General features: G+C 40.7%; 1 protein-coding gene across 1 annotated transcript in view; it reads left to right on the top strand.

Moving 5' to 3' along the window:
- Nucleotides 1-24,790, top strand: part of LOC128660489 (uncharacterized) — an 808,651-nt gene that overhangs the window by 7,006 nt on the left and 776,855 nt on the right. The window contains exon 3 of the mRNA XM_053714366.1: nucleotides 6,250-6,288. Within this exon, the coding sequence (XP_053570341.1) occupies nucleotides 6,250-6,288 (39 nt within the window). The remainder of the gene's footprint in view (nucleotides 1-6,249; nucleotides 6,289-24,790) is intronic.

Genomic DNA, 24,790 nt, shown 5'->3' with positions numbered 1-24,790 from the left:
CACGTGGTAGCCTGACGAGCAGTGGTTCCAGTCTGGGTCTGGGGAGCCTGTGTGAAGACAGGTGAGTATGGTCCCTTACAGTGAATAAGCGCATCGGATGGGCATGTGTAAATGTCTTTGTCTATGGGGTAAGTCATCTCCGCTGTACTGTGTACCACCTCTGCAATTACTTGTTCAGCGGTAAACTTACTTATTAGGTTATCATAAGGAGCTCTGTCCATCATGGATTGCAGCAGACTTTCAATCCTTTGAAGTTGTTGATCATGGTAATCTTGCGGGTTAGATTCTCCGTAGATTGCCATCCTCCTTTTTAGAATGATATACTCGTGGATTGTTGGAGTATAATATGTGAGTTAGTTCACCGTATCCAGTCAAGGACAAATACCTCGGAAAACCGAGGGGGGAAGCGCTGCCTATCGTGAGCCGCCGCTCTAGGCCTCTGACGTCCGATTTTGGGTTCTAATGTCAGGAATACAGCTCAGTTGTAATATATGCTTTCCACAGCAGGAACCAGGAGATTATGATGTAGATTAAGTAGTTGTGCTGTAAAATTTCTCCGATAATCAGCGGATTATCAGTGTATCTATCAGAGCTCTGAAAAAATGCGACCTCTCAGGATCGCTGTACGGACACGCCCCCCGAAAGTGAAACGCATTAAATGTGTGCACGCTTTTGAACTTCCATCCCGGTTTCATGTCTATTTAAGCCAATATTCTCCCTACTTAACAATAAATACATAGGCCTAGATTTGGAGTTTGGCGGTAGTCGTGAAAACCAGCGTTAGAGGCTCCTAACGCTGGTTTTAGGCTAACTCCGGTATTTGGAGTCACTCAAAAAAGGGTCTAACGCTCACTTTTCAGCCGCGACTTTTCCATACTGCAGATCCCCTTACGTAAATTGCGTATCCTATCTTTTCAATGGGATTTTTCTAACTCCGGTATTTAGAGTCGTGTCTGAAGTGAGCATTAGAAATCTAACGACAAAACTCCAGCCGCAGAAAAAAGTCAGTAGTTAAGAGCTTTCTGGGCTAACACCGGTTCATAAAGCTCTTAACTACTGTACTCTAAAGTACACTAACACCCATAAACTACCTATGTACCCCTAAACCGAGGTCCCCCCACATCGCCGCCACGCGATTAAATTTTTTTAACCCCTAATCTGCCGACCGCCACCTACGTTATACTTATGTACCCCTAATCTGCTGCCCCTAACACCGCCGACCCCTGTATTATATTTATTAACCCCTAATCTGCCGACCGCAAAGCGCCGCCACCTACATTATAGCTATGTACCCCTAATCTGCTGCCCCTAACACCGCCGACCCCTATATTATATTTATTAACCCCTAATCTGCCCCCCTCAACGTCGCCTCCACCTGCCTACACTTATTAACCCCTAATCTGCTGACCGGAGCTCACCGCTATTCTAATAAATGTATTAACCCCTAAAGCTAAGTCTAACCCTAACACTAACACCCCCCTAAGTTAATCATAATTTTAATCTAACGAAATAAATTAACTCTTAATAAATAAATTATTCCTATTTAAAGATAAATACTTACCTGTAAAATAAATCCTAATATAGCTACAATATAAATTATAATTACATTGTAGCTATTTTAGGATTAATATTTATTTTACAGGCAACTTTGTAATTATTTTAACCATGTACAATAGCTATTAAATAGTTAAGAACTATTTAATAGCTACCTAGTTAAAATAATAACAAAATTACCTGTAAAATAAATCCTAACCTAAGTTACAATTAAACCTAACACTATACTATCATTAAATTAATTAAATAAAATACCTATAATTACCTACAATTAAACCTAACACTACACTATCAATACATTAATTAAATACAATATCTACAAATAACTACAATGAAATAAACTAACTAAAGTACAAAAAATAAAAAAGAACTAAGTTACAAAAAATAAAAAAATATTTACAAACATAAGAAAAATATTACAACAATTTTAAACTAATTACACCTACTCTAAGCCCTCTAATAAAATAACAAAGACCCCCAAAATAAAAAATGCCCTACCCTATTCTAAATTAATAAAGTTCAAAGCTCTTTTACCTTACCAGCCCTGAACAGGGCCCTTTGCGGGGCATGCCCCAAGAAGTTCAGCTCTTTTGCCTGTAAAAAAAAAAACATGCAATACCCCTAATCTAACCCAAACCCCCCTTAAATAAACCTAACACTAAGCCCCTGAAGATCATCCTACCTTGTCTTCACCTCACCAGGTATCACCGATCCGTCTTGGCTCCAAAATCTTCATCCAACCCAAGCGGGGGCTGGCGATCCATCATCCGGTGGCTGAAGAGGTCCAGAAGAGGCTCCAAAGTCTTCATCCTATCCGGGAAGAAGAGGCGATCCGGACCGGCAACCATCTTGATCCAAGCGGCATCTTCTATCTTCATCCGATGACGACCGGCTCCATCCTGAAGACCTCCACCGCGGACCCATCTTCTTCCGGCGACGTCCAACTGAAGAATGACGGTTCCTTTAAGGGACGTCATCCAAGATGGCGTCCCTCGAATTCCGATTGGCTGATAGAATCCTATCAGCCAATCGGAATTAAGGTAGGAATATTCTGATTGGCTGATGGAATCAGCCAATCAGAATCAAGTTCAATCCGATTGGCTGATCCAATCAGCCAATCAGATTGAGCTCGCATTCTATTGGCTGTTCCGATCAGCCAATAGAATGCGAGCTCAATCTGATTGGCTGATTGGATCAGCCAATCGGATTGAACTTGATCAGAATATTCCTACCTTAATTCCGATTGGCTGATAGGATTCTATCAGCCAATCGGAATTCGAGGGACGCCATCTTGGATGACGTCCCTTAAAGGAACCGTCATTCTTCAGTTGGACGTCGCCGGAAGAAGATGGGTCCGCGTTGGAGGTCTTCAGGATGGAGCCGGTCGTCATCGGATGAAGATAGAAGATGCTGCTTGGATCAAGATGGTTGCCGGTCCAGATCGCCTCTTCTTCCCGGATAGGATGAAGACTTTGGAGCCTCTTCTGGACCTCTTCAGCCACCGGATGATGGATCGCCAGCCCCCGCTTGGGTTGGATGAAGATTTTGGAGCCAGGACGGATCGGTGATACCTGGTGAGGTGAAGACAAGGTAGGATGATCTTCAGGGGCTTAGTGTTAGGTTTATTTAAGGGGGGTTTGGGTTAGATTAGGGGTATGTGGGTGGTGGGTTGTAATGTTGGGGGGGGGGTATTGTATGTTTTTTTTACAGGCAAAAGAGCTGAACTTCTTGGGGCATGCCCCGCAAAGGGCCCTGTTCAGGGCTGGTAAGGTAAAAGAGCTTTGAACTTTATTAATTTCGAATAGGGTAGGACATTTTTTATTTTGGGGGTCTTTATTTTATTAGGGGGCTTAGAGTAGGTGTAATTAGTTTAAAATTGTTGTAATATTTTTCTTATGCTTGTAAATATTTTTTTATTTTTTGTAACTTAGTTCTTTTTTATTTTTTGTACTTTAGTTGGTTTATTTAATTGTAGTTATTTGTAGATATTGTATTTAATTAATGTATTGATAGTGTAGTGTTAGGTTTAATTGTAGGTAATTATAGGTATTTTATTTAATTAATGATAGTATAGTGTTAAGTTTAATTGTAACTTAGGTTAGGATTTATTTTACAGGTAATTTTGTTATTATTTTAACTAGGTAGCTATTAAATAGTTCTTAACTATTTAATAGCTATTGTACCTGGTTAAAATAAATACAAAGTTACCTGTAAAATACATATTAATCCTAAAATAGCTACAATGTAATTATAATTTATATTGTAGCTATATTAGGATTTATTTTACAGGTAAGTATTTATCTTTAAAAAGGAATAATTTATTTAATAAGAGTTAATTAATTTTGTTAGATTAAAATTATATTTAATTTAGGGGGTGTTAGTGTTAGGGTTAGACTTAGCTTTAGGGGTTAATACATTTATTAGAATAGCGGTGAGCTCCGGTCGGCAGATTAGGGGTTAATAATTGAACTTAGGTGTCGGCGATGTTAGGGAGGGCAGATTAGGGGTTAATACTATTTATTATAGGGTCAGTGAGGCGGATTAGGGGTTAATAACTTTATTATAGTAGCGCTCAGGTCCGGTCGGCAGATTAGGGGTTAATAAGTGTAGGCAGGTGGAGGCGACGTTGTGGGGAGCAGATTAGGGGTTAATAAATATAATATAGGGGTCGGCGGTGTTAGGGGCAGCAGATTAGGGGTACATAGGGATAATGTAAGTAGCGGCGGTTTATGGAGTGGCAGATTAGGGGTTAAAAAAAATATGCAGGGGTCAGCGATAGCGGGGGCGGCAGAATAGGGGTTAAGTGTAAGGTTAGGGGTGTTTAGACTCGGCGTACATGTTAGGGTGTTAGGTGCAGACGTAGGAAGTGTTTACGCATAGCAAACAATGGGGCTGCGTTAAGAGCTGAACGCGGCTTTTTTGCAGGTGTTAGTTTTTTTTTCAACTCAAACAGCCCCATTGTTTCCTATGGGGGAATCGTGCACGAGCACGTTTTTGAGGCTGGCCGCGTCCGTAAGCAACTCTGGTATCGAGAGTTGAAGTTGCATTAAAAATGCTCTACGCTCCTTTTTTGGAGCCTAACGCAGCCTTTATGTGGACTCTCAATACCAGAGTTATTTTTATGGTGCGGCCAGAAAAAAGCCGGCGTTAGCTTTTCGGGTCGTTACCGACAAAACTCCAAATCTAGCCGATATTTTTCTAAGCATTAAAGTGACTTAATACTCATATGCTAAATCACTTAAAAATAATGCAGCATAACTGTAACATGCTGACAGGAAAATATCACCTGAGAATCTCTATGTATAAAGGAAGATACAGTAATTTACTTTACATTTTCCTCAGCTCGCAAGAATAAGTGCTGTGTTAAAAGTTATCTTTCAGTTACTGCGCAGTATGAGTAAAGTAAACTTCCTTAAACTGAATAGGCAAATAACGTGTGCATGAGGCTTGTTCCTTGCAGGTCCCAGGACAGACATGCTGATTTGCTGCTTAAAGTCTTTTACAACTTGGTGTGAATACTTGGGACATTTTGAGGTAAAAAAGCTTTCTTTTTTACATAGAGATAGATGTTCAGGTGATATTTTCTAGTCCGCTTTTTACAATGGTGCTGCATCACTTTCAAGTGTTTCAACATTTGGGTATCATGTCCCTTTTAATTAGCAGCATTGTGTTAGCAAATGTTTCATTGTTTTTCAGTCATGTGGCATTCCCATTTAAAAGCCTCATTTAAGTTTCTCATCCAATTTTTTTGTGGCCAGTTATGGACAGATATGTTTTGCACTCCAGCCTTTTTGAAAGCAATTGGAAAACCAATAACACAATCTCCCTGGTAAATTACAGTAAAACAAGTCAAATAATTAATGTATGCACATTGCAATAATGTAAATGTTAATCAGTTATTAAAAATATAAAATAAAAAAAAAATCGCTTGAATGCTTAATTGATCTATTGTATTGTCATTTTATTGTCACACCAATGTCCGAAAATTGGAAACAAGATAAAAATGAACTGCTAATATATAAATTCGACACCGAAACAATAAATAAATGGCATATAAACAATGTGAAATAGTAATAATAATAAAAAAAGCATTGTCAAAAATATGAGACTAATAAATGCTAGACAAAATAAACACACCACCTTCCAAAAAACAATGTGGGGACACAATTTCTCCTCTGCCTCCCCCCCCATCCAGCCTGCTTATTCTTCCAAAGGCCAGAGCTCTCCAGAAGTGCCAGACAACCTAGTCTGTCCTCTGACCATAATGGAGCTCACACCTTATATAGGAAGAAAGCTTTATTTAGACAAAAGCAACTCTGTGTTCTTCCCAATGCCTATTTAAAGTGCCCACCACCTGGCTGATTTTACTGATCACCCCACTAAAATGTAAGCCAATATTATGCTAAATTTTATGTTTGTTGCACACACTATCATCCATTTTTGTTAAATTATACAATTGATTTGTGCTTTGGATATCTTAAGTAACATTTTATAATTATCAGAAAATGCTATTTTACACAGTGATTGCTTAGTTCATACTACACAGTGATTGCTTAGATTAGAGCTGAAACAGATTTATATCTCATCCTAATTGGACACAGTAAAGGAGACAATATAAATGCAATACTTTTTAAGAGGTATATCCCTGGACTGCTCTAAAATTAAAAAAAAATATTTTTGTTTTTTTTACTTTAGCAATCGGATGCAAAGAATAAAGGCCTGTATGCTTGTGAAGTAAGTATTTTCACATTGTTATTTTCAGTTAAAGTGCTACCTGGATGTTATGTTGAATCAAGTACAGAAGTAAATGCTTTGTTTCACCATTATGGCTATTTTTGATAAATGAAATAGCTCTGCACTCTGTTGCAACAATCAGTCAGGATCTAAAAGGGGGCATTTTCCAAATTCATAAATTCATTTTATTTGATAATGAACTATGTCACTAAATCACTTAAGTTAGTATTTTTTTTTTTCTAAATTGTATTTTTATTTAAGTAGTTTAAAGGGACATTCTAGCCAAAAACTTTCTTTCATGCTTTAGAAAGAGCGTGCTATTTTAAACAGTTTTCTAATTTACTTCTGTTATCTAATTTGCTTAATTCTCGTGATATACTTGGTTGAAAAGCATATCTAGTTATGCTCAGTATCTGCTGATTGGTGACTGCATATAGATGCCTCTTGCTATTGGCTCACCCATGTGCATTGCTATTTCTTCAACAAGGGATATCTAAAGAATGAAGCAAATTAGATAATAGAAGTAAATTTGAATGTTGTTTAAAATTGTATTCTCTATCTGAATCATGAAAGAAATAGTTTGGGTTTCATGACCCTTTAATAAATAAACAATACTTTGAGTCCCATGTTTTTACATTGAAAGCTACAAACGTTTTCAGTCATGCTTGGAAAAAAAAATGAAGTTATAGAAACAGTAGCTACTATAAGCACAATGGATTTACCAAATGTTGACCACAATATTGTAAAACAAAAAAGAGTAAAGAATAATTTTTTTTTAAAATAAAAATTAGATTGTGACTTAACATGATTGGGCATGATTACAATGGCGCGTAGCCATGAAGCTTGTAGATGGCTATTTTAAGATATTATAGAGTTTAAGAGATATCAAGTCATCATTTGAACCAGAGGGAAGAAGTAATCATTCTTAGTAAGAGATTAAAAAGAAGATTCAGGTTGAGCTTTTAAGTGGACAGGTAACATGAAATATGACTGTGTAGTTCATAAAGGATCTGTATGGAGTGAGTGCAGGTAGGTAAGAGGGTGTGTTGATCTGGTTTTCGGTTCTGGATTCTCTTATAAACAGCATCTCATAATAAAAGTCTAAATTGTTTTTATAGATAGAAAAATATTTTTCAAATGTAATGTTAAGAGAGAATGGAGCTAGCTAATCATCCATTGTGGGGACATTGACTTGCATTTTATCCAATTAGTGCAGTGTAAGCCACGGGCGTGAGCACAATGTTATCTATATGGATCACATGAACTAGCACTCCCCTGTTGTGAAAAGCTAATAAAAAAGCATGTGATAAGAGGCTGTCTTTAGTGGCTTTGAAACAGACAGAAATTTAGAGGTTTTATGGTTTATATAAAGTATATTTATATAACAATGTTGGTTGTGCAAAGCTGGGGAATGGGTAGTAAAGGCATTATCTATCTTTTTAAACAATAACAATGTTGGTGTTGACTGTCCCTTTAACTTTTAAAATTGAATTAGAGTATGATGATTTAACATTGTGGTGAAAGATTTTGTTCCATTCTTTAATGCATCAGAAGTTCCTTTTGCCATTTTTGGGTGTATGTAGTTAGGAAATCTTTTTGAGGGTTTGAAAGGATAGTATATAGGCGGGAAATTACATGTTTTGGTGATTAGAAGAACTACTAAGGTGTTCCAATGCAGTTTGAGGGGACACAAAATCGGATTTTTTTTATGGGTGCCTATAAAGTGGTTATATTTCAACCATAGGGAATAAAAAACCATCCACCACAGTCCGTATTTTAAAGGAACAGTCTAGTCAAAATTAAACTTTCATGATTCAGATAGGGCATGCAATTTTAAACAACTTTCCAATTGACTTCTATTATCTAATTTGCTCAATTCTTTAGATATCCTTTGTTGAAGAAATAGCAATGCACATGTATGAGCCAATCACACAAGGCCTCTATGTGCAGCAACCAATCAGCAGCTTCTGAGCATATCTAGATATGCTTTTCAGCAAGTGATATCAAGAGAATGAAGCAAATTAGATAATAGAAGTAAATTAGAAAGTTGTTTAAAATGACATGCTCTTTCTAAATCACAAAAGAAAAAAATTGGTTTTCATGTCCCTTTAAGACTGCTTCAGAATTTGTTATGAATCTGTCAGCAGATAAATGAGGAGTAGTCCGTTTATGTCAAGATTAACCAAACGTGTTTGTAAGCACCACTCTGTAAATTTGGGGTTTTGAAGTGTAGGTGTCAGGGGTGAAGGGATACTGGAAATCAGAGGACATGTATGCTGCTTTGTAGTTCAGGTATCAAATGTTTCTTTAATATTTGGAAGCTTAAGAATTGACAAGGGTCTATGAGTGGATGGTAGTCGGCAACAGCTTCCTAGTTAAAGGGATAGAGTGAGGTTGTGTTCTTCGGAAACCCAAGCTTTATACTACATTAAGGAGTGGTAGCTCCAATCTATCTTTCTTTGTAATACTGTAGCATACCTATATAATTGAATACCTTGAACCCCTAGTCCTCAGCTTTTTGTTGCTAGATAAAGATTTTTCTTAGATGTCCTAGGCTGTCTTTTACGCCAGATGTAGAAATTTAAAATGGATTGGAGTGTATATAAGGTTTGGGAAGTCATACAGGTTTGGGAAGACAAAAGTTTGGGTAGGATGTTCATCTTGATCACATTAATCCTTCCAAGCCAGGAGATTAATTTGGGGAGCCAAGAGATGAACGATGAATTGCATTTATGAAAACATTTCTCATAGTTAAGTTTATACAATTGATGTGAGTCTGATGAGAGATATATGCTGAAATACTTCAGCACTTTCATCTGTTTCTTATGGGGTTTCATGTCATAATTTTTCCCAATCTTGAGAAGATAGTTCCATAGGGAGCTGTTCTGACTTAAAGGAGTTTATGGAGTAATTAAAGACTGTACCATAATCCTCTAAGACGGTTTGTCCTACAGGCAGAGATTTCAAGGGAGTTAACAGGAGTAGTAACAGATCATCAACATATAATGTTAGTTTATATTGTGTTTGGCCTATATCACTAACCCAGTTAAATTTAGTTTTTTTTATCTGATATTTCCATGGAAAGTTGAAATAGTAAGGGAGACGGGGCAGTCCTGCCTTGTTCCATTTTTGATGGGGAAATATTTTGACAAGATACCGTTGACTTTTACCTCGGCTGAAGGTTTAGCGTAGAGGACACATTTTTTAAATAAATGTGTCGGGGATTCCAAATTTCTGAAGGATGAGGTTTAAAAAGTCCAGTCCAAACTGTCAAAGGCCTTTTCAGCATCAGTTGACAGGAGAACTGAAGGGATATGATTTAAAGAAACTAGATTGTTGATTTGCTAAAACTTTTGCGGATATTTTTAGGTCAATGTTGAGAAGGGATATGTGTCTAAAATTAGCTGGTTGATTAGGGGGCTTTGCCTGTATTGGTAGCACAGAGATAACTATTTCTAACATCCTAGGGGACATAGGGTTATTTCAGTCTGATTGGAAAAGGGTGAGTAAGTGAGGGATTAAAATATCTTTATATGTTTTGTAATAAAGTCAACTGAATCAGTCAGCACCTGGGCCTTTTCCTGTTTTTTATCACGGATTTAATTTCTTGTGTATTAATGGGCTGTGTAAGGATGACTACAATTTCTGGTTGTAGTGTAGGTGTTTCTATGTCTTGGAGGTAGGAATTGCAAGCAGAGATGTGTTCAACTCCTGATCTGGATTGAAAGAGATCATAAAGCTTTGCTTAATAGGACCTAAAGGTTTCTGCAATAGAGGTAGTATCCACTATTGTAGTGTCTTGATACTGTTTTTTAGATGATGGACATACAGTTGTGCTCATAAGTTTACATACCCTGGCAGAATTTATGATTTCTTGGCCATTTTTCAGAGAACTTTTCTTTCACTCATTGTTAGTGTTTGTCTGAAGCCATTTATTATCAATCAACTGTGTTTACTCTTTTTAAATCATAATGACAACAAACTACCCAAATGACCGTGATCAAAAGTTTACATACCCCAGTTCTTAATACCTTGACAGGTCGACTTGGCCTTGTGTTTAGGATTATTGTCATGTTGGAATGTCCAAATACGTCCCATGTGCAGCTTCCTGGCTGATGAATGCAAATTTTCCTCCAGTATTTTTTGATAACATACTGCATTCATCTTGCCATCAATTCTGACCAAATTTCCTGTGCCTTTTGTAGCTAACACATCCCCAAAATATCAGTGATCCACCTCTGTGTTTCACAGTAGGAATGGTGTACCTTTTCATCATAGGCCTTGTTGACTCCTCTCCAAATGTAGCGTTTATGGTTGTGGCCAAAAAGCTCAATTTTGGTCTCATCACTCCAAATTACTTTGTGCCAGAAGGTTTGAGGCTTGTCTCTGTGCTGTTTTGCATATTGTAAACGGGATACTTTGTGGCATTTGCGTAGTAATGGCTTTCTTCTGGCGACTCGACCATGCAGCCCATCTTTCTTCAAGTGCCTCCTTATTGTGCATCTTCAAACAGCCACCCCACATGTTTTCAGTCCTGTATTTCACCTGAAGTTATTTGTGGGATTTTCTTTGCATCCCAAACAATTTTCCTGGCAGTTGTGGCTGAAATATTAGTTGGTCTACCTGACCGTGGTTTGGTTTCAACAGAACCCCTCATTTTCCACTTCTTGATTAGCTTTTGAACACTGCTGATATTATTAGGGATATTATTCCTTGGATATCTTTTTATATCCCTTTCCTGTTTTATACAGTTCAACTACCTTTTCCCGCAGATCTTTTGACAATTCTTTTGCTTTCCCCATGACTCAGAATCCAGAAACGTCAGTGCAGCACTGGATGAAAGATGCAAGGGTCTGTCAGGAGTCCAGAAACTCATTGACCTTTTATACACAGACACTAATTACAAGCAAACAGATCACAGGTGAGGAGGGTTACCTTTTTAATAGCCATTCAAACCCCTTTGTGTCAACTTGTGTGCATGTTATCAGGCCAACATCACCAGGGTATGTATACATTTGATCAGGGTCATTTGGGTAGTTTCTGTTGTCGTCATGATTTAAAAAGAGTAAACACAGTTGATTGATAATAAATTACTTCAGCCAACCACTAACCATGAGTAAAAGAAAAGTTTTTGTGTTATCATTCATATTCTCTGAAAAATGGCCAATAAATCATACATTCTGCCAGGGTATGTAAACTTTATGAGCACAACTGTATAAAGAATTTTGTTTCTGCTTCAGTGCTTTGGCTAGGAGTGTGCCGGCTTTGTTACGTCCTATGAAGAATTTTATATTTTAAATAAAAGGCTTGTTGTCGGGATTTGATACTTAATAAATAATTTAATATGTATCTGTGTGGGAATAGTTCTTTCAAGATAGTTTCATCTGTGGGATTAAGTTTGTGTAAGTGATCAAGATGAAATAGTGTTTGTGTAAGATGGAGAAGTTCTCAATTTTTTTTTTGGTTTTCAGTGCTTTTAACCTTAAGGACAAGGCTATTTTTAAGTCTTTTTCCCTTAAAGAGACATTATACACCAATTTTCATTTAACTGCATGTAATATACACTACTATAAAGAAAAATATGCACAGATACTGATATAAAAATCAAGTATCAAACTGTTTAAAAACTTACTTAGAATCTCTGTTTTTTAGTTCTCTGTTGAAAAGGTAGCTGGAAAGCCCACTGCAAGTGGGAAATAAGACACTCCCCCCCCTCCCCTTTCTTTTGCATATGAAAAGACCCTTTACACAAACAGGAGCAAACTGGAGTAGGTATCTGACGGTATTCTCATAAAACTTTGGGGCTTGGTTAGGAGTCTGAAAATCAGAGCAATGTTAGTTAAAAATAAGCAAAACTATAAAAAAATTTTTTTAAAATAAAAACTTTATGGGCTATTTAAATAGATCATCTACAAAACATTCATGCAAAGAAAAAATTAGTGTATAATGTCCCTTTAAGGACCAGGGCTATTTTTACATTTCTGCGGTGTTTGTGTTTAGCTGTAATTTTCCTGATACTCATTTACTGTACCCACACGTATTTTAGATACTGTTTTTCTCGCCATTAAATGGACTTTCTAAAGATACCATTATTTTCATCATATCTTATAATTTACCATAAAAAATATTTTTTCATCATATTTTACACACTTTCTAACTTTGACCCCCAAAATCTGTTGCACATCTACAACCACCAAAAAACACCCATGCTAAATAGTTTCTAAATTTTGTCCTGAGTTTAGAAATACCTAATGCTTACCTGTTTGCTTTTTTTTTTTTTTGCAGTTATAGGGCAATACATACAAGTAGCACTTTGCTATCTCCAAACCATTTCCCCCCCAAAATTAGCGATAGTTACATTGGAACACTGTATCTGTCAGGAATCCCTGAATATCCCTTGACATGTATATATATTTTTTTTAGTAGACAACCCAAAGTATTGATCTAGGCCCATTTTGATATATTTCATGCCACCATTTCACCGCCAAATGCGATCAAATAAAAATGTTTTACTTTTTCACTAACTTTGGATTTCTCACTGAAATTATTTACAATAATGGCACACATGGTTGTAAATGCTTCTCTGGGATCCCCTTTGTTCAGAAATATGGTAATTAGAAGGCTGCTAAATGCCTCTGCGCACCACATTTGTATTATGTCCAACAGTGACGGGGTTAATTAGCTTGTAGGGAGCTTGAAGGGTTAATTTTAGCTTTAGTGTAGAGATCAGCCTCCCACCTGACACACCAAACCCGCTGATCCCTCCCAAACAGCTCTCTTCCCTCCTCCACCCTACAATTGTCCCTGCCATCTTAAGTAATGGCTATTTAAAAAAAAAAAAAAAAATCCAACCCAAAGAGCTCTCTAAACCCTACCCCCACTAGCTATTAGCCACCATTTTGGGTACTGGCAGCTGTCTGCCAGTACCCACTTTGCAATAAAATAACTTTTATTTTGTAAAAACCCTCACTTTTTCTGTAGTGTAGCTGCCCCCCTCCATACCCCTCACCCCTCACCAGATCACTTTTAAAAAGTATTGTCCCCCACCTCCTCTGCCACCCACCACCCTCTCCCAGCACTCTCTCCCACACTTTGATTTTTTTGATGCCCCTAGATTGCGGGCGCACGCACTTGCCCCTCACCTCCCGCGCATACCTGGAATTTACTACAGCTGACCGGAAGGAAGTTCCCCAGCAATGGGCCGCACACCCGCCTCCCTGCAATGGCTCCCACCCACCAACATTCGGCACCATCACTTTGCTGATGCAGAGAGGGCCACAGAGTGCCTCTCTCTGCATCAGTGTGCCCAAAAAGGTATTGCAGTGATACCTCAATATCGAGGCATCACGGCAATACCTTGAAAGCAGCTGGAAACGATCAGGATCACTTCCAGCCGCTTGATACCCCTAACGTCGTACAGGGTACGTCGCAGTTTGTGTACGACGTGTGTCGTTAAGGGGTTAAGTTTACCTCTCCTGATGGCGCTGTGTATGCGTCTTCCAGACAAGTCCTATATTTATATCTACAGTTACATTTCCACAAGAGAAGGTTTGGTTAGATTCTCTAATGGTTTGTTTGTGGAGTATGTCTAAGAGAATGTAGTCTTCTATTCAACAAAGGGTTTAATGATTTGAGAAGGCCAATAAAAATGGCTAACCACTGCTGAGTGGTCTATCCAAGTAGTAGAGAGTATCTGAGAGGAAGTTGGATGTGTTAGAAGTAAATGGTCAGCAAAAATATAATCCAGTCGGGAGTATGATTTATTGGGATTAGAGAAAAGTATACTCTTTGTATTTGGGTATAAATTTTGCCTTGTATCATGTAAGGTAAGAAGGTGTAAATTGGTCCAAACAGATTTTAAGAATTTCTTGGAGATGCAAATGTTTTGATTGGAACTATCTATGTGTGTGTTTAGGGGAAGGTTAAGATATCCTGCCAAGAGGAGTTCCCCTTCAGATAAAGGTTACGTAATTTCCGTGATTGATTGGAAAAATTGGGATTGTCTGGTATTTGACGCATATATGTTAATAAGAGTGATTGGTCCTCCAAATAGAAGATATTGATACCTAGATATTATCCTTTATTATGAATAAATATATTGGAACCATTTACATTTTGGGTCATAAATGATTAAAGTGTTTTTATTTAGATTTTAAAAGTAACATATAATAATAAATGGAGCCTCACAGGGCTCCTACATGAAAGTCACAAACTACATAAATACAAAAATCTAGATCCTTCCGCCATTAAGGAAGGAGACTTAACAGAGAACTTCTTGGTCTATGATAACATATGTAGTCAATACATTACATTCAGGTCTCAGTCGTCCAAGGGGAGGAAGGGGGGGGGAAGGAAGGAAACGAATATGAGATTAGGGGGGGGGGGTTGTAGTTGTAACCCTGTATTCCATATAAAGGGGCATTAGGGCGGATGCCGTTGGTTACTTGGCTATATACCTAGGATTACAACTTATGTCGTAACTGACGGTTGCCACAGGGTGTCGTGTCTATCTTTCCAATCGCTCCAGGCCAATTCAAAGAGGTCTGATTTATTTAGAGAATGATAGATATCTTTTTCCATAGTGTAGATATATGCCATGGTATTTGTAATCTCCATCCATTTTGGAGGTAGTGCTTTTTTCCAAGACCTGGCAATATTGGTTTTGATGGAGAAGAGATAGACATATCAGATTATGGGGTTTGGGAAGGGTGTGTAGATTTAAATTGAGAAGTGCTATTGCTGGATCTCTAGGTATCCTAATCCCGAGGGTGTAAAGGGTCCTGAAGCACAGCTTCCACAGGGCCTTAATTTTTGGGCATTCCCACCATATATGCATCATATCCCCGGGGAGGCCACAGTCCCTCCAACACGCTGGGGAAGTCCCTGGAAACATTTTCGACAAACGTGTGGGAACTAGGTACCAGTAGGATATAACCTTGTAATATGTTTCAAACATTGTTATACAATGTAAAGCTTTCTTAGTCGATGTAAGGGCCTGTTGCCAAATGTTTGGTAGAATGTGGGTGTGAAGGAGGGTCTCCCATCTAAGTAGGTGTGGCGCTAGTTCTGGCGGCATGGTTCCATCAATTAAATTGTAATGTAGTGATAGCGGTCTGATTGGTCTGTGGCCCCTGTTCCAGATAGACTCCCATGGGGTGAGTGGACGGGAAAGGTTGGGACGAAATCCCCAACTGGTGAGGAAGCTTTTGATTCTGAGAAGCTCAAAATGGAGAAATGCAGGGCAAACATGTGGGTCTAGTTGGTCTAATTTAAAGAAACCATCATGATGGGCTGTGGACCAGAAGTCAGAGACTTGCTTGACACCCAAACGAGCCCAAGTGTTCGGGTGGGTTTCTGGGAGACCCATGAAAAGGCCTGCAACTGAAGTGATAGGGGAAGGATGAGGTGCTATCAGGCTACGGTGGCGAAGCCTGTCCCAAACAGAGCCAAGCAAAACTACTTCTCTTCTCTCATATCTTCTCACTCCTCAAACCCTAAACATCTCTTCTCCACTTTCAACACTCTCCTCTATCCACCTGCACCACCCCCCTCATCTGACTTTAGTGCTCAAGACTTGGCAGATTACTTTTTCAACAAAACACTTACCATCAGAAGCAACATCCCACCACAAGACTGCAACCTTTCAACTGCGCCCCCGGTCACCCCCTCCAACACTCTCAGTACCTTCCCCCCAACCACTGAGAATGAAGTGAGTTCCCTAATATCTTCCTCACACCTCACTACATGCCCCCTTGACCCTATCCCTTCACATCTAATACCCTCTCTGTCCTCTACCCTCACCCCAGCTCTTACTCACATATTCAACCGATCCCTTACTACTGGTTCATTTCCATCATCCTTCAAACATGCATAGGTCACCCCCATCCTCAAAAAACCCTCCCTCGACCCCAATTCTCCTGCACACTACCGCCCCATATCACTACTTCCGCTAGCTTCTAAAGTCCTGGAAAAACTAGTTTTCGGTCGCCTAACACACTTCCTATCCTCCAACTCACTGCTTGACCCCCTGCAATCTGGCTTCCGTCCCCAACACTCAACTGAGACTGCCCTCACCAAGGTTACTAACGATCTTCTTTCTGCTAAAAACAATGGCCACTATTCTATACTTATCTTACTTGACCTGTCTGCTGCCTTTGACACTGTTGACCATCCCCTCCTCTTACGGACTCTCAGCTCCCTTGGGCTCTGTGACATTGCCCTCTCCTGGGTCCACTCTTATCTCTCTAATAGGTCCTTTTCTGTCTCATTTGCTGGTGACTCATCCTCTCCACTGCCTCTGTCTGTTGGAGTACCTCAAGGCTCTGTTCTAGGCCCTCTACTCTTCTCTATTTATACTTCTTCGCTGGGTCAACTTATTAGTAGCTATGGCTTCAACTATCACCTCTATGCTGATGATACTCAGATCTACCTATCCACCCCTGCACTCTCTCGGTCTGTCCTTTCCCACATCAGCAGCTGCTTATCTGGCATTTCTTCCTGGATGGCCTCTCACCACCTAAAAATCAACATGTCCAAGGCTGAGCTTCTTCTAATTCTACTCCAGTTCCTAACTTTACTATTGCTGTCGGTGACACCACTATCTCCCCATCACCCTAAGTCCGCTGCCTTGGAGTTACACTCGACTCCAATCTGTCCTTCATACCCCACATCCAATCGCTCTCTTCATCCTGTCGCAACCACCTATGCAATATCTCCAAAATTCGTCCTTTTCTGAGCGCTGAAACTACTAAACAGCTAATTCATTCCCTAGTAATTTCCCAGCTTGACTACTGTAACAACCTACTAACTGGCCTTCCTCTCTCCCGCCTCTCCCCCCTTCAATCCATCCTAAATGCCTCTGCTAGGCTAATCCACCTCTCCCGACGCTCTGTATCTGCCGCACCCCTCTGTGAGTCCCTTCACTGGCTCCCCATTCACAGCAGAATTAAATTCAAAATTCTCACTTTGACCAATGCAGCCCCCCCATACCTGTCCTCACTCATCAACAAATATACTCCAGCCCGTCCCCTAAGATCCAACAACGATCTACTCCTTGCCTCTTCTACCATCACCTCCTCTCATGCTAGACTACAGGACTTCTCTCGTGCAGCACCAACCCTCTGGAACGCACTTCCTCGTGCTGTCAGACTTTCCCCCAACCTCTCCTCCTTTAAACGCTCCCTAAAGACCTTCTTGTTCAGGGAAGCCTATAACCAAATCAGTAGCTAATGAATTCCACTTGCCTAATAGTTGCCCTCATCTAACTTCACACTAACATCATTCCCACCTTTTGCAGTCCCCACCTCCTGTTTCTCACCCTCCTACCCATTTAGATTGTAAGTTCCCACGGGAACAGGGCTCCCAATTCCTCCTGTATTTGTTTGTTAAATTTTGTCTGGTGTCTCATATTGTACTGTCCTTTTATCTTTGTTACCTATGAACAGCGCTGTGGAATCTGTTGGCGCTTTATAAATAAAGAATAATAATAATAATTCTAAAATTAGCAGATTGTTAATACCTAGGTTTTTGCGGCTATGGAAGGGGATCCAGATCAGGTCTCTAAGTAGCACGTTAGATTGTAGGGAGGCTTGTTCGAGCTCTCCACCTGTCGTGGGCCTGAAGTACTCCCCATTGGGATATATGTGTGAGCATAGCCCCTTCATAGTACTTTATAATGGAAGGGGAGGCCAGGCCTCCCCACGGTATAGGGAGCTGGAGAGTTTTATGTGAAATCCTAGGGGTCTTTCCTTGCCAAATAAATTTTGTGAATTTGCTTTGAAACTGTAGTAAAAGTTGCATAGGGACTCTAAGGAGGAGGCATCAAAATAAATACGTGAGTTTTGGCAAAAAGGACATTTTAAGAGAGGTTATGCGGCCCATCCATGAGATAGACTTACAGTCCCACTTATCTGTGATATGCCGCAGCTCAGCTAGGAGTGGAAGGTAATTATCTTTGATCATTTGTGTTACCTTATTAGATATCCTGACTCCTAGGTGGGTGACCTGATCTTTCGACCACTTAAAGTTAAATCTATCTTTCAGATTTAGGATGTAATCTTGCGGGTAACCCCACCAATAAACCTCAGTTTTAGATATGTTGAGCTTATAGAAGGAGAGATCCCCGAAGGTTCTCAGGACATCCAAGAGTGCAGGTAAAGAACAGGCAGGGTTCGCTGAGAATATAGTAATGTCATCAGTGAACACCACAATTTTATGCTTCGTACCATAGAGAGTGATCCCCTCAATATCCCTGTCCGAGCGTATACGTTCCGCCAAAGGTTCCACCGCAAGCGCGAACAACAGTGGGGATAGTGGGCATCCCGGCCTGGTGCCATTCAAAATCTGAAATGGATTGGTATGGACCCCATCCCCTTAACCATAGCTGTCGGTGTGGAATATAGAGCTTGTATAGCATGAGTATCAGTGGGAAAAGTGCTTCACAATTATAGACAAAGCCAACTTGGTCCGGGTTAATTAAGCTAGGTAAGAGTTTACAGACCTGGTTGGCCAGGAGTTTGGAGTAGATTTTGACCTCTTTGTTCATTAAGGAAATTGGCCTGTAATTCGAGCACAAGGAAGGATCCTTGTTTTGTTTAGGAATTGTGACAATGGAAGCTTCCAGGAACTCTTTCCTGAAGCTCCCTTTTTTTCCTAGCTAGGCCGTAGAACCTTAGGAGCAGGGGGGAAAATTCCTGAATATAGGTCTTATAAAATTGAGCTGGGAATCAATCTGGCCCAGGGGCCTTGAAGGGCTTTAGGTTTGTTTGAGTTCTGTTAGGGTGAAGGGGCTAATGAAAGAATCCTGCTGTTCGGGAGTTAATGTTAGGAGATTTAATGAGTCAAGGAACTTTTTAACTGCTTGTGCCGGGGCAGGTCGGGTGTCTCCCTCTTGCAGTCGCCTATTAAAGATGGTAACCTGACCGTTTTGTTATTGTGCCGTAATTGATGGATGCGGGACAGACTATGTCTATGTCGCAATTTGTTAGCCCGCATAGCATTAGGCCTGTTTCCTTTATTGTAAAATAATTGTTTAAGCTTTGCTAGATTATGTTGGGTGCAACTCAGTTCAAGTTGTATGTGTGCCCGAGTAGCAGACATTTGCGCAGATGTTTCGTCTGTGATGTTAGTGCAGTTGGCAGTTTCTAGGATTCAAAGTCGGTTGTGTGCCTGGGCAAGGGTTACCCCAGCCAGATTTCGTATCCAGGCCTGCCTACGAATGATGTAACCCCTAACCACTGCCTTAATGGTGACCCAAATAATGTCATCCGCGATCTGAGCGTTGTCGTTCAATCTAATAAGTTTGGTTTTATCGCGAAGGGGGATATCTGAGAGGATATTGCGCGGTAAACACCATGTAGGTTTAACTGGAGGACCATCTGAGAGTTTTAAGTCTGCCATCAATGAGTCATGACCCGACCAGAAGCAGAGAGAGATGTTAGAGTTGGAAACCGAGTCTAGGGTTTCCGCTCGGCAGAAGATATGATCTAACCTGGAGTAGGTTTTATGAGAGTAATGGGTGTAGTCCCTATCCTTAGTATGTAGAGACCTCCAGATGTCAAAATATCCAAATTGTGACATAATGCTTCTAAAGTGTGTGGAAAGAAGGTTTGCGTGAAGGCTTTTCTTGCACGGGGCCATAGTTTTGCGGTCTACTTTGGCATCCCAAGTCATGTTGAAATCTCCATCTATAAGGACTCTACCTTGTCCGTGTCGGTCCACTAACAGTAGGATTTTTCGGAGGCATGTAGGTTGTCGGGAATTGGGTAAATATACAGAGACCAAGGTATGCAGTACGTGGTCAAGCTTACAAACTAGGATAGTATATCTGGCCTTGGGGGTCTTTGATTATCTGTATTCGTTCAAAAGCCACCCTATTGTGTATCAGTATGGCCGTTCCTCTAGATTTTTTCGTAAATGGAGAGTCTTCAATGGTCGAGTAGGTGCGTCAGTGGAATCTGTTTGGGATGTTTGATTGCCAGTGGGTCTCCTGTAAATACACCAAGTCAGGGTTATGAAACCTAAGGTTGCGGGCTAGTAGGCTACGCTTAAAGGGGAAATTAAGGCCCTTGGTGTTGTGGGTAAGGATTCTAAACCTGGTAGGTGCAGTACTATGACCTGAGCTCGCTGGTCGGGGGCAGGGGGGGTTTGGGCTGAAGCCATAGTAACCCTCTCTCCGTGGAAGGTGCGAGATAGGAGAGGAGGGCCAAGAGAAGAAGGGATGTAGGGGAAGGGGTGTCAAGTACTCAAGTGGAAGTAATTTATTGAGAATATGAGGTGGAAATAGTCCACCTGGGTGGAACCCTAGTGTGGACTACCCTGTAGTTGGGGGGGGGGGGGGGGAGCGCTAAATGCAAAACAAAATGCGTAGGGACCAAGAATCACCGGCCCCCACTCAATGAATGAGGCATCGTCATGGGAAAAAGTCGTAGGATAAGTCAACCAGTGGGGAGACCAACCATGAACATTAAATAACATAAACAGTAACAACAGTTACCCTCCATCAAGAGAGTCAATTTAGTGTATAAATAAATACACCAACCCTGCTCCGTAACTTAACAAGCATAATAACAAACAGTGTGAGGATAAATCCTCGCTATTGAGACTAATTGTGGGAGCATCTTCTTGGTAGCGACATTCTAAGAATACAAAACTGAGAGTTGAGAATTAGTAGCTAGCCACCAATGTAGGAAGGTTTCCAGGGTTTGATGGAAAGGGACAATAAAAGTACCTGCCGATATCCAAGGCTCAAGGTGGTAGTGAAGGGGGGGCGAGGAGGATCCTGCATTTGCTGAGTTTTCAGCCACTTCGACCTTTGATCTTTAGCAGACCATTCCGGGGAGGTTACTCTTAGGTTTGACTGAGCAGAAGGAGGACCACGTAAATCCTCAGTCAAGAGTCCCATTTGTATGAGGAGAGTAGTCCCTTGTTTTAACGTAGACACTGTGTGCCTTTTGGTTATCTTTACTGATGATTAACTTGGTTGGGTACCCCCACCTGTACTTGATACCTGCCTTTCGAATAGCCAATGTGACCAGCTGAAATTAGCGTCTATGTTGGAGTGTATGTGCAGACAGATCAGGTAGTAGCTGGACATCTTTGAATCTGTCTGACAACTGTGGTTTTGGAAAGCAGCCTGCATAAGCTTATCTTTGTACAGAAAACTGTGGAAGCAGACGACCACCTCCCTCGGTTTTTCTTGCAAGACCGTTCTCGGACGCAAAGCCCAGTGTGCTCTCTCCATAGTGGAGGTCATGCCTTCAACTGGGCCCAACAGTTCATGGAAGAGATCTGCCAAAAATTTCTGTAGGTCAGCAGGCTGGACATCTTCAGGAACCCCTCTAAAGCGAACATTGTTTCTTCCAGCTCAATCTTCAACATTTGCGAGTTTGAACTCAAGTTGGTTTAGTTGTTCAGATAATGCTTCGGAATATGCCAGGAGATTTGTCTGGCCTGTGGCAATGTCTTCTTGTTTCCTCTCTAGGGAATCCACCCTGTCACCAATCTCCGAAATATCCTTGCAGAGTTCGGCATGACTTCTATGGATTTCTTTAGTGATGGAGTTTGTGTGACGAGTGAACATTTTTTTTAAGAGTCGTCTCTATGATGAAGTGCTGTGAGTGGGCAGGCATCAAAGTGTCAGGCTGAGAGCCATCTCCAACCGACTCAGAATCACTAAAACCATCATTAGACTCATCTCTTTGCACTTTAGGCGGCTGGGTGAAGTGATCAAGCACTGTTTTTTTTTTTTTGCAGTGCCCTGTCTTTTTGAGTGTCGTCTGGAAGTATGAGGCATTGTCAAGTCCAACTGATAAACAGCGAGAACAGAACAACTGACAGAGAGGGTATATCTAGGTGTATAGTAAGAGTATAATTGCCCCACTGGTTGACAAGACAATAATAAATTCTCACAACAATTCAAAATAAGATTTGGAGCAGGGCCGGACGGCTTCCCCTGACCACTACCCCCCCCCATCAAGGCAACCAACGTTCTAAGGTCACACTCCTATAGGGTTAAGTTTTTGACAGGAGCTATCCCGAGAAGGGAGCAGAGGCCAGGAGAACACTGCAAATCAACACACAGAGTAACAATATGCAGTATAATAAAATGACAAGATTGCAAGTAATAACCTATCCGTATGGTGAAGACACTCCAGTAGGCCCCCTCTTAACTCGGGAACTAGGGGATACGACCCATAGGAAGGGGAAAAGGTAAGGGGAAGTGACAAACCCTGATGAGCAGAGCCGGAAAGGGAGAGTCTCGAGGGGGCCCCAAGGAAATCAATACACAAATAGTTATTAGCAAAAGGCACAATGCGAATACAGCATATAACTTGTGAACGGTACAGTGTTAGCAGCCTATAAAAGTAAATGTGTGGGTTAAGCAATATAAAATAACACTACACTTTGGGTGAACGTCCCAAAGACCATTATGCTGACGCAGCAGCAAACACAATGTGACCCTTTCTTATGAGGAGAGTCTTTAGACCAGTGTAAAATGTATTGATATTTTAAGTATTGGATCAGTCCCTGATGCTAGAGGATTACAAGTTTAACACCAGTTGTCTTGTTTCAGTAGTGAGATCTAGGTCCTGTCTGCTGGGTTACTCTAACACTAAAAGCACTGTAGCCATTCCCCTGCAGTGAGTATTCATGCATTTAACAGCTTAATCCAGAAAGCAAGTATGGGCTGGAGACTTTCAGTGTCTGAGTGGTCTATTATATCAGCCTTTATTTTCCTTTATTCAGATGTTTAACCACTAGAGCAGTCTCAAACTTCAAAAGAATATCGTTCTGTATGCAAATGAAAGTAACATTCTATTTCCTAGGTTACACCCAGATCAAATGCAGCTCTTCTATTTCTACCTCAATGGCCAGTGATGATTTGAGGGCCAGAGAAATCAGCCACTTGATAGCAGACTTGCCAGGACTTATAAGATCAGGGGCTGAGGGATTAGGGTTGTTTTTCATTAAAACACAAATAGAAAAGTTCCTTAGTGTTTCCCTTATTAGCACAGCAACGCCCTGTAGTGGTGTGGTACACTGTATATAACAAAGTCACTATGTCGTTATCATATGTGACAGCTGCACCTCCTTGTAACGTAATCCGTCGCCAGCTGTGGATCTGTAAGAGTTGGTAAATTCCACAAGTTTAGCGTTGCCTGTGAGTCAGTACCGGTGGTTATTCAGTATAGTCTAGTGCTGTCGACTGTTTATAATGCCAGGCGAAATATGCCTCTTAACTCACCAGCTTCACTGCTGTGACACCCTTCTGGTATGCACAGGGCTAGGGCTATAAAAATGGCGACTTTTGCGCCCTCAGGATTCAGGCCGCCAACTTTGCCACCAAATATACTGAAGTTGATGGAGGACAGGACCGCTGCACTTTAGTAGTTATTGGACTTTTGGAGGTATTCGCCACTGTATCGCCCGCAGGGTATAGCTGATATTGCAGCTCTTTATACAGCACGTCAGATCTCAGTGTGTAATGGCGGTCTCCCGCTTTCAGGTACCCACATCTGCCTTAATCAGTTTTTCCTCCTTTTCTTCAACAGCGACTTCTGAGCACCTCTCTCCTGCCCCTGAGCGATTTCTTCCTTTATCAGCCACTGAGCACCAGGTGCCTTTTTAGACGCTCGTAGGTAGCAGTCTACAATTGTTCGCTGCTCTTTGTGCACACCTCCTTAGGTATTAGCCACGCTCTCACTTCTGGCTAGCGGGTGTCTATCTTCTTCCCAGCACTCTCTGGTATCTTCACTGCCACTCCGGAGCGGTGCCCCGACCCTCTGGAGTGTCGGTTGCTTGTAGGAATAAGTTTAGATGTTGTGCGGCACAGAGATAGGCCAATGTTTGGTTAGGATATAAAACATTCTCTGGGAAGTAGCGTTTGTCTCACAAAAAGTTGCAAATAAAGAGCACCGGGTGCCTAGTATATATCCCAAGCTTGTTAGAGTAGTGAAAGTATATATTAAGCTCACTTCAACACTGGGTTTGTGTTCGGAGCTCCCAACACAAACGTCCTCACAGCTCGCTGGTTAGCTCAACCCCCCTGGGTCATAAATGTTAACAAGTGTGGTCACGTCTTATCCATGTGGAGCGAGAAACTTTGGAAAGCATGAGGTGCACCTGGTAGATAAAGACTTGTGGATTAGGAATACCCAAGAACATATTCTAATCAAGAACATAATCAAAGGAATACAAGAAAGTAAAATTGCAACAAGAGTAATTGTGTAGTTATTAATTAATAAAGCTCTGAAAAGAGGCTCCTTTAGAGGAACGCAACAATTATTTAACCTCTTCTATCTTTATAATGTACAAGTAGAATTTTTATATGATTACCAGAGCAATGAATTCACAAAGTTTGTGAGTTGCTAACGTTTAAAAATAGTGTAGTATAGAACATTTAAAGTATCATGAACATTGTAAATAGTGTTATAAGAAATATTAACTATGTGTGACAACAAGAATAAAAGGAAAGCCTTATCTTGGTAGCATGTCCAAAGGC

Source organism: Bombina bombina, chromosome 5 (genome assembly GCF_027579735.1).
Source record: "Bombina bombina isolate aBomBom1 chromosome 5, aBomBom1.pri, whole genome shotgun sequence".
NCBI classification, from domain to species: domain Eukaryota; kingdom Metazoa; phylum Chordata; class Amphibia; order Anura; family Bombinatoridae; genus Bombina; species Bombina bombina.
Note: the sequence above shows the minus strand (reverse complement) of the source record. Positions and strands in the feature narration are given on the sequence as shown.